An 11448-nucleotide genomic window follows, 5' to 3' on the forward strand; every position below is an offset into this window, starting at 1 on the left:
GAGGGTTGAGGGAATAATTGGTTCAGTAATAGTTATATTGAAGCGGAATAAATTGCTAGCTTATATAGTGGTATTTAAATATGTGACATGTTGTTTATTGTATTGAGAAAACTGAACGGCTACAATGATATTACAGGAAAATGTAAGAAGTATATTTTAGATAAAGAATTTGTCTAATAAAATCCATGAGTAGTACATTTTTATTTGAATTTAAGAATAAGTGTAAAGTGTTTAACCTGGGTTCACCCATATTCTGCTGATATAAAATAATATATTCATGTAAAACTATGTTTGTAACATTGATCTATGATAATCTACATGATTTCATGGAGAGTCAGGGTATAGTATGTGACATTTAATCGTGATGATTGAGGATCTAGAGTACGTAGGGTTAATTGTGTGAAAACGAATGCAGTCAAAATGTTTTGAAACACAAATGGCATTCAGGTAGTTGGTGGAAATAGAAGCATCTATCAAAATGTTTCCGTTACCATGCTAGTGACAGCATATTGTCTTGTACTTTTGTGATATTTGTTTTTGTAAAACATTTGGTGAGGTGCTGTTTTGTTCAGTGTAGGATTGGAAAGAGTAGTTGCCCTATTAATATTTATTCATATTTATTTATTGTTTAATTTCAAAGACATATTTATAAGAAAGATCCATAAAATTACTATTAAAATTGTTTTGATAAAATATATAAACTGATGTATTGCTATAAATATTTACATTTGTCTGTGCTGATGATGTAGGCAAATTTTGGCGTGGATAGGGATGATGTGTGTTGTATTCCAAACTACTATCCATTAAATGAATTTAAAAGAAACAAATTGCATTTTAAGAATGCATTCTTTGCAAAGAGGCAAACATAAAAATCTAGTAAATAGAAAGTGGGACAAAGTTCTAAATATGCAGCAATCGCCATGGATACCAATGGGATTTTCATGTTGATTACATTGGTTGCCATGGTGATTGCTCCCCATTTGGAACTTTGTCCCACATTTCTGCAAGACACTTTAATAAATCTCCCTCTTTGTATGTACAAATTTCAAGATGAATATATGATACACCTCCACTGCATACTATACAGAGTAATTATAGACAAACTGATGTATACAGCTCCATAAGAATTGGCCATTTCCCATTTAATACTAATCTGGTATTACAAAAAAAGTCCATGTCTAAACATCAACATCTAGTAAAGCAAATATACTGCATCCCAGGAGTGGAAAATATGCTCTAGCTTTAACATATAGTCTAAAGTACAGATGCCAGATTTGACATTACCTTGCTGCTTGTGATTGTTAGCCAAGTGTTCCAAAAACAATGGCAATTGCAAGTTTCATTTCATCACATATATAACAAGCTTTAGGGCTGTAGCATATCCTATGATATAGTTATTAAGAGCTGCAGAACCAATGACATGTCAGGAATGCCATGGGGACAAGGGGATAGTCCACCTTGGTCCAGAAGGGGTTAAGAAGCATATTGTAGTGAATCCAAGCTAAAACTGTACCCAGATGGAACATTTCATATAATACAGAGGATACATAAAATGTGCACTATATGCAAGGAAGGTCTCTTGCTGAATTTAAAACAAAACAAAAAACTAAGAAAAAACAAACAAACAAACAAATTCAGTACACTGATAAATCCAAAACTGTATTACCTTGGGTGGATGTCTACAAGCAAGACTAGAGTTTGCATAGTAATGATATCTATCCTCTTGCAATGGAACCGTGCCACCTTTAACACCTTTAAATAAGTGAAACACAAAATAACCAGAGAGAGCATGAAACTGGCAGTATGGAACACGATAGTAAACACTGTGAAACCTCTGATCTCAGTTTCTTCTGTGACATGCAAAGTACAAGAGGCATACATGCTACTGTAGTCTACCCAAGAGAGGAAGAGGGACACCAGAGGAAAGGTGAGTGAGTGCAGCCAGGAATAGCCCATCATAAGCACAGCATCTTTGTACCTCATCTTGCTGCTGTAACTCAGGGGGAAAACCACAGCAATCCATTTGTCTATACTGAGTGCAGCCATGCTTAGCATGGCATTGCAAGTTAGAAAAGTTTCCAGAAAACCCACAGCTTTGCAAATGCAGTCCCCAAAAGGCTGCTGGGCTTTCAAGACAGCCAGGAAAGTGGAGGGCATGTTGAAGGCAGTCAGGAGGAGGTTACACAGGGAGAGGTTTAATAAGAATATCCCAGACACCTGCTTCCTGATCTCTGCACTGTACAGGAAACATATCACCACCAAGAGATTGGCCAGTAAGGACACAACAAACACCACAATCAGAAGGATGGCCAGCAGAACCTCTGCTAAGTGCATTTCTCAGCATATATCCATGAGCCTGCCGTTCAAAGCAGTGTGTGTCGATTAAAATGTGCATTTAGAGCATAGAGGGCTTCCTACATGCTTGCTTGGAATTGCTGCAGAACTCCTGCTGCATCAAACAGGTTTCCCTTGCTCCTAGACCTTCAAGGAGTCCGCTGTCCAGGGTGCTGAAGCTGAGCACACAGCAGCCCATGTGAAGGAGGTAGCTAGCCTGCACAGCTGCATGTAGTAAGCAGGGGCTGCTATGCTGCTGAACAATGCTCGGAGAGGTATTGTCAAGGAGCCAGCACAGCTGTTCTAATGTGAATCTCCTTGTGACACACCTTCTGTACAGCTTGCACAGTATCAACTCATGCGCAGGAACTGCTACAAAGAATTATTCCTGCTTCAGGCTGGAGCTTGGGGTGAATTATTTACTGGTTCTATTAGATAAACAAACATCAGGACGTTGTGTTAGTATACCAAAAAAGAAGAATTTGCAGCTATGCACAACAGGTTTGTGGAAATAAGCAAATACATCGCTCAGGTGAAAGCTACCCAGATAGAGTCTTTGGGAAAGATTTACAAGGCAGAACAGGTGCTATTCTTAAAGAAAAGTCCTTAAGGCTAAAAGGTGTTCTTTGGTTTCCATAGTAACAGCATCGTATTTAGTACTTTGCCTCTGTGTTTGCACTGATAAATCTCCTTTAGGTAGGGAGCAATGTGCAGCAAGTTTATGTAATTATTGCCAATGCTCAGTTTTGAAAGGGTTAACTTTTAATTAAAATTTCTCTCTCTCTCTCTCTCTCTCTCTCTCTCTTTCTCTCTCTCTCTCTCATGTTCATTGCTTACTCACTTTTTAAAATGATTCTGGAACTCTACGAATTAACTTGGGATAAATAATTTGTAACACTGCTTTCTATCCATGTGAGAGTAGCACAAATGTACTGTTTTTGCAAAACATTTGCAGTTAAGTTTTCACAGGAACATTCTTGGTACTTGTTTTATAAAGTAGGTCACATCATGTTATAATGGAATAGATAGTGACTCATGAACAGGGCATGGGAGAATTACAAAATTGCAGGCAGTTAGGATACCCAATTTCACAGATTATATACTAAGCCAATACTACTCCTAACACTCCTAAAACTGTCCCCTCACACACACTACACCCCTCACACACACTACACCCCTCGCACACACACTAACTGCTCACCCTCACACACACACACACACAGACAGACTGCTCCCTCACACACACTCCACCTCTCACACACACTGCCCCCTCATACACGCACTGCCCCCTCACACATGCACTGCCCCTTCACACACGCACAGCACCCTTTACACATGTACAGCACCCTTCACACAGACAAAGCAACCCTCATACACACAGCACCTCTCACACACACACTGTACTCCTGACACACAGCACCCTTCACCCACACACTCACAGCATCCTTCACACACACTGCACCCTTCACACACTACAGCCTTTACACACACACACACACACACACACACTGTACTCCTCACATACAGCAACCCTCACACACACACAGCATCCCTCACACACACATTGCACCCTTCACACACACACACATTGCACCCTTTACACACACTGCCCTCCTCACATGCTGCAGCTCTCTCTCTCTCACACACACACACACTACACCCATCACACACAAACACACACAGCACCCTTCATACACACAGCACATCACACACATAGAAAAAAAAGTAGAAGAGAAAATAGAAAAAAAAAATAAGTACATATGAAAAAAAAATCCTCTCCTTCCTTAAAAAAAAAAAAAGAAAAGAAAAAAGTAAAATTGCGCTATAAAATTAGCTACTGCGGCACTGGGGGGTGGTAAGGTAATTTTACCATCAAGAAAGATACAAAAGTGGGCGGTAGATATTAAAAAGTTGACTATCCCTATTTAACTGTCATTGTTAAATGGGCAGACATGCAAAAAGTCACACACACACACACGTTCACCTCACCTGTCTCAGTGGTTTTAATGTTGTGGCTGACAAGTGTAATGCAGAACAGTGTATACATGTCCCAGTGCTAACATACAAAATTAGGTCATGTGCTCGAATGCCTACTACTCCTGGGTGGCAGCAATGACTATAGTACACATCAGCCCCGAATACATACAATAAAAGCCAAAGAGAAGAGTTACTTGCGCACTATCCCAAATCACTAAACACATTTAAATAGCATCACATGGATGGCCATTAATGTAAAAGTTCACCTGCCACTTCAGGCCACTTTACTCTTCGGTAAATCCTACACTAACAATTTACCTTGCTGCTTTAGCTAAAATACACATCTCTACTGAGACAGAGAGGCCTGCTTGCCTACAATTAGTGTGATTTGCAGCCTTGGACTGCAGTTACTTCAGTTGCCATCATTAATATTACTGTTGGGAGTGTAACTCCCACTATGCTTGGGTAGACCAAGACATGTATAACAGGGTTATGCAAGAGATTAGGGCCCCCAGAAGATGTCATCTGTGTATTATAACCTGTTTATTACAGGCAATCCATGCAGTATGGAAGTCTAAAATATGATCTACTGTTGAAATAATTAGCAAATCATGTAATATATGTATGTCTGGAGGAAGGGATCAAGATTTAATATTTTGAGGTGTAAAAAGTAATGAAAATCAACATAAATGCTTCTATATGATGTTATAGAGCAGGGATAGGCAACCTTCGGCACCCCCAGATGTTGTGGACTACATCCCCCATAATGCTCTTACACCCATAATGCTGGCAAAACATCTGGAGTGCCGAAGGTTGCCTATGCCTGTTATAGAGGAAAGAAGAGTTATAGCAAGCTGTATAATCTCATTGCCTTCCCACTCTCCTTCTTCTGTGTTCGATCATTACTTACCCTCCTTGGACAAGCTCCCCATATCTTCTCTCTACTTCCCTGCTATTTTTTGTTCTTCCTTGGATTCAGTTAATGATTTCCCATCCCAATGAAAAGACTATATTTTACAGCGCTTATCACATATATTTGTCTTTTGTACACTTGTAATAGATAGTAAAAATGCATTAAGCAAATAAAATCCATAAACAAATAAATAAGTACAAACAAGATATATTAGTTAATGTAATCAGAATATCTAACAGAGGTCTAACATATTCATAAAGATGTGTTACCACGTAAGAAGAACTCGCTATTAAGCCAACTATCAGGGCAATAGAAACCAAGAGTTATCATGAATTAGGTTCCACCATACAAACTTAAATGAGGCTAGACAGAAAATATTGAGCTCATTGGCTCAGGTAGGTAGGAATCTGACAGGTCAGTTGAGCCAGCGAAAGGCATTTCATATACAAGAAAATATATAGTGTTCTAAATAATAATCAGTAGTGCATAGGGGAGAATGGCATGTAATCTACAGAAAAAATATGAAATAAAAGAGCTACATACATCACATATTAGTGGTGACTTTCATATATTATGCAGTATTACTGTATGTTGATAAAGAACATCACTCGCACTAAACGAATGATAATTTACTGTATCATGAACACCTGTAGAGCTGATACTTCACAGAAGTTAAATAATGGTGTTGGTAAGTTTCCCTGCTAACCAAAGAAGACTATTGATCTATGCAGAAAAAAATTACAGCTGAGGAACCATATGGAGTTCAAAGGGACAGTATAGGTTGATGTATCATGACACCCGGGCAGCTGAATTTTACATTAAGTCTCCTCTTTTCCTTACTCTATGAAGCTTCTCGCAAATATGTTTTACATTTTTATGTTCATTCTTTAATGATATTTGATTTCAGAAAATGACAGAATCACTGAATACTTTAATAGTCTCTGTGTGTGAAATGTTCCGAAGATGCCGTATAACTGTTGTCACATTTGTGAACAAAAATACATATATATATATATGTTTCTTCATTGTTTTTACGAATCTTAATATAATGCAGTCACATGGTAGTTCTGGAACTCTGAGGAGTTGTCTGTGCCCCAGATCTGTCTACAGATATTATACATTCTTTAAAATTCTACTTGATTTCATAGAGGTCAAGGATCTCATATAGAATGACAAAATATAATTAATATCGGTTCCTTTGACTCTATAGCACTGGGTGATAGATAAAACAAGCAAAATAAAACATTATTTATTTATTTATTTATTTATTTATAATAAATACAAAATGTTTTATGCTATAGACTGTAAGCTCGTTTGAGTAGGGTCCTCTTCAACCCATTGTTCCTGTAAATTTTCTTGTAATTGTCCTATTTATAGTTAAATCCCCCCTCTCATAATATTGTAAAGTGCTACGGAATCTGTTGGCGCTATATACATGGCGATAATAATAATAATAATATTCATAAAGGATATATAATGTTTTATAAACAATTTTTATAAATTAGTATAGAAAGTGATTTAAATGATTATATGTACACTGTTCTGCATACACATTAGTGGCCATGTATAAATATTATATATACACATCACAATCCATGCTATGGTTGAATAAATTCTGTTTTTAAAACTGCGTCCATTGCTAAGGGTAACTGCAGAAATTCAAGTCTAAAAACAATGCATATTTGAGCTAATTTGCATGTCATGTTGGGAACTCTGGGATAGTTGTGGAAGCATAATATTCTGTGTCAAAGGAGGACTTGAGATACGCAGGTGATGCATATTGCATAACTGTACTTTTTCTATATACACACACACACAAATGCAAACACAAACACACACACACACACAAACAGAGTCAAGAAGACCACGTGATAAATGCCCTTCTATGAAACAGGGTTCTTTGGGTACTTATACATTTAAGTTAATTCAGATGTTAGGGTATATGATAGACAGCATTCTCTTAAGAATACAGTGTTTTAATTCACTTTGAATTCCCCAAAATTCGCACTTGAGTAAATAACCCAGTAAAAATTAAACTAGCAGAACTACACAACTATTTCAAATAGCAAATTATTGCTTTAAAATGTAAAACGACAGAAAAAAATATTTGGCATAAAATAAAATATATGGCATACATACACAAATATATATAATATAACAGCCAGGAACCCATTAACATTAAGAACATTCTGATTTCATTTTTCTTTGCTCACATCCTCAACCATCACTCTTACATACATTGTAACCTTTTAAATGTCAGTTGCCCAAGCAAAGCCTTGTTCTTCTCAATTTCAAAGAATACATGATCAGATCTTAGCAACCGAATGACACAACAGAGATGCACATTTGTTAGAGCTATATAAAGCCACTGGAACACGTGAACTGTGAAATCTGGAGTTCTAGAATGTCGAACTTGGTAGAAGAATTGTTGTGGAAATTTGGTTACTGTTTATTAATCTTTTTTTATCTCCCTCCAGCACACCTTACGTTCTAGGATTTCTGCACTGTCAGTTTGCATGAGGATCACCGCAGCTCTGCCAGGTTTCTTGTCTCTACGTTAGGTATTATCTGCAGAACTAACAAATAATACAAGAACTGAGCATTTTATCTCTCCTGTTACTGTATCTACTAACAGCCATTAATTGTATTGAAACGGTATGCTAGTTCAATACTATGTGGTTAATGATAATTTTATGCCATTAATATATTGCTATTGGATTTTTTGTGCTTTTTAGGTAGCAGGTCACTGCTTTGTTATATTTTTTTATGCCATAGCCATATGATCTATAACCACTATACATAATGGGTGAGACAGAATAATATTACAAATTTAATGAAAGCCAGGATTGAAGTAATTATCCGAGACTTACATAACTTACATAATATATATGTTTTTAGCTATTGCACAAACATATTTAAAAATATGAATGTTAGCATAAGGTAAATTAAAGTGGCAGTCTACACAATATGGCAAAAGCATAGCAAAGCTTTATATCCTTACATCATGTACGCACAGAATTCTTGAGCACATCCAACCGTTCCACCATTCATCCAAACAAACAAAAAATGACAAAATGACTTGATGGCTTAAATATGACAACAAAAAAAAGTTATTTTTATACACAGAAATATAGAGTGTGTCTGTGTCTGTATGTGTGTGTCTGCAGAGTGCTGTAGTGTGCTTGCTTATACGCCAGAAAATCAAAATGATGTAATACAAATGTAAAGCTACCATTAAAATACTCTTTTTCCTCTAAAATCCATGTTAGAAAGTTTGGATTTTTTAAAACTACTTTTGCTGTTGCAATTTTTACTCTTTTTAATAGTTGTCATAGATTTTATTTTTTATGTTAGTAGTCTTCTTCCATGTTTTCATGAGCACAATATAAATATTTCAAGGTCATTGAAGTGTACTTTTTTTTAAAAAAGAAACACCAACACTTACTATTTATTAGATGGGCTAGGTAAGTTCTTCTACTGAGTTATAGGCTGTCTTTTGGGATTATGTGAGCTGCAAACAGGTCTGTGACCATTGGTCACACCGGGGAGATGAGAACATGTAAAGCCATGGGATTGGGAAACCCCATGTCATCACAGTGGAATAGGCTGACTATGGGAAGTGAGTAAACACCTCTGTCCAGGTATTTGAAACCATTGGAGACAGGGTTGTGCAATGTAAAGCATTATACATATGTATGTAGTTATATAAGCCAATCTGCACCATGAAATTATCCACACCCCTCCACATGTGGGTAAGAAGAAGTTACATATTAGGTAATTTTGAGAGTTCCAAAGTTGTTGCCTGTTGCGATGGCTCCAAGGATCCCCACAAACCTTTTAAACATTACCTCGTATACATGAAGTGAGGTAAGTGGAGGAAGGTGGTTCCTCTTCTCTTGTTTTAACAGGAACAGTGGGGACCCCATCAGCAGTTTTTTTTCTTAAAAAAATAAAATTATTATTAATATGTGTAGCGAGCCAAGGATAACCTGACTGCTTACCTCAGCTAATACAGAATGAAGAGACCCTTCTCCCCCCAGTAACTGGATGTCACACAAGGACCCCCAGAATGGTAACCGCCTCCGCTCGTGGGGTCCCTGGGTGAAACCAGGCAAGAGAAGTGTCTTCTTTCGGGACACGAATTCTCCCCCGTATAGACTAACTGTGGCAGCCCAGAAAGCATTCATTAATTACTTCCCCTTGCGGTTTCACACTTATGTTGCAAGTTGCCAATGCTCTAATTGATTGGTGTAAACACTCCAAGGGGCACTGGGGAGGTCCTCGTTCGGGAACCGAATGAGGTGGGAAGCAATCCACAAATGCTCCCCCTAGATGGTGTTCGTCTAACGAACGGGCTGCCACCCAGGGTCGGCACACACCAAGGCTTCCCTCTGTTATTTGCAGTTTTCACACCTCGTTATAAAGGTGTAATTTTTTTTAGAACATTCTAAATGGAGTATGGAGGTGGTCTGCATTCGGGAGATGAACGGAACTCATTTGCATGAGCTCTCCTGAACGGGGAGCAGGTAAAACATACATATATTTACAAATAAATGGGGGAAATACAGGCAATCACAAAAAGACAATTCGGGCATCGATCCCGCCACAATATGCATTACCTTGTTTGCTTGATTCACATTTAAGTCCTTTGGTCCTATTATTCTTTTATGTCTTTTTTTAACCTTGAAATTACTTTACTTTGCATGCAATTGTGACATTTGAGAAGGTTTTTAGCAGATGTTAAATTGGTGAAAATCAAATCAGGGCATTTAGGGCTAATATTCACTGTGCCTTTGCATTGCCTCTGGTAAATATTCAGAGTGCAATATAAATTCTGAGATTATTCCTACTTTAAGTAATTCAAAAGCAAATACACCCTCTTAAACTAATTTAAATTAGTGTACCCTTGGCAATTTAAATAGGGATGAGTGGGCAATTGTCTTTGCTTGTATAAGGTCAAATAATGCCACTAAACAAAACCAATACAATCTAGGACACATTGAACACAGGAGAGAAAATGCCATTTTACAGTTTCAACACATTGCACAGTTCTGAAAACAGTCATGAAACCTTGTTCAGATTGCTACATTGTCGCATATTGTCATAAGATTATCAAGGTTGTAGTTGATACAAGCAGACAGCTAACTGATGCACTCAAAAAAGAAGATTGAAAGAGAAAAAGTCAAAAATAAGCAAATATAAACACACTTGTATTAGTCTTTAAAATTAGTTGTTAAATGTAGCAGAACTCCATAGATTAGAGTTTCATGGAATTTTGCATATGTTAGATCTTAGAGAATAGCCCACTTGCCATATTTTAAATAGTATGGTGGCTATCATGGGTTATTCACTACGGTGAGCATTGTTGCGAATTCAGAGTATTTTTTAAATTTAAGTAATTGTTCATTACGTTTTTGCATATGTGTCAAACCAGAAGAATATGTCTCAATGCAAATTGACTTGTGATGAGTTAAACCAGGAAAATATGTCTACATGACAATGGACTTAAATATAAATCCAGTAAATGATGTAATAGATTGGGTACTCACAGAAAGTGATGTGTTGCAAGTACATCACTTCCGGAAGCCCAGAAGAAAGTGCCCCCTACTCATCAACATTTGGACACGGATGATCATGTGAGAGTAACTGGAGGGAACCTGTGTGGATTCAGATAAGGAGCAGGATAGACTACAGACATTCCAGTTGAGAAACCCGAACGCAAAACGCGTCTCAGATACAGGACTATTATTGAAGGACAGATTAATAGATTTTTACTTTATTTTTAATGCATTGTTTAGCACTTTTTTTTTTATTCTTTATTTGTCTCGTGCAAAAGGTGACATTCAGGTTCGGTAAGTCACAACAGCTGTATCAAGCGCACAAATAACATTCAACTTAGGTCAACAATATGGCTTCATGTATACTGCACATTTTATATTTTTAGTTAATGTTGGGCTTAAAGCCGTGTGCAAACGTGGTTCATGTAGTAGAGAATGATGTTGCTGTACAGTAGCATGTGTGCTCGATTTGTCCTCGGCGTGTATCGTGGTTGCTTGTCTATGGAGAATAGGGCTATCTATGGGCTTAATGTGCTTGGTCCGCCCATGTGCATTATGCTTGGGACACACGTAAGAGAGGGACAGCTTGTGTGTTACTGTCCCCTGTAACCCTGGGGAGAGGGGGGGGGAGTGTGTGTGTGTGAGAGGACAGGCTCTCTATGGCCT

The 11448-nt window shown here is 37.6% G+C and overlaps 1 protein-coding gene across 1 annotated transcript in view; it reads right to left on the reverse strand.

The window, feature by feature from the left end:
* GPR78 (G protein-coupled receptor 78) overlaps positions 1–2617 on the reverse strand; it is a 28213-nt gene extending 25596 nt beyond the window's left edge. Inside the window, exon 1 of the mRNA XM_063459858.1 lies at positions 1667–2617. Coding sequence (XP_063315928.1) covers positions 1667–2334 — 668 coding nt within the window. The 5' untranslated portion in view covers positions 2335–2617. The remainder of the gene's footprint in view (positions 1–1666) is intronic.
* Positions 2618–11448: the final 8831 nt, after the last annotated feature.

Source organism: Pelobates fuscus, chromosome 6 (assembly GCF_036172605.1).
Source record: "Pelobates fuscus isolate aPelFus1 chromosome 6, aPelFus1.pri, whole genome shotgun sequence".
NCBI lineage: Eukaryota > Metazoa > Chordata > Amphibia > Anura > Pelobatidae > Pelobates > Pelobates fuscus.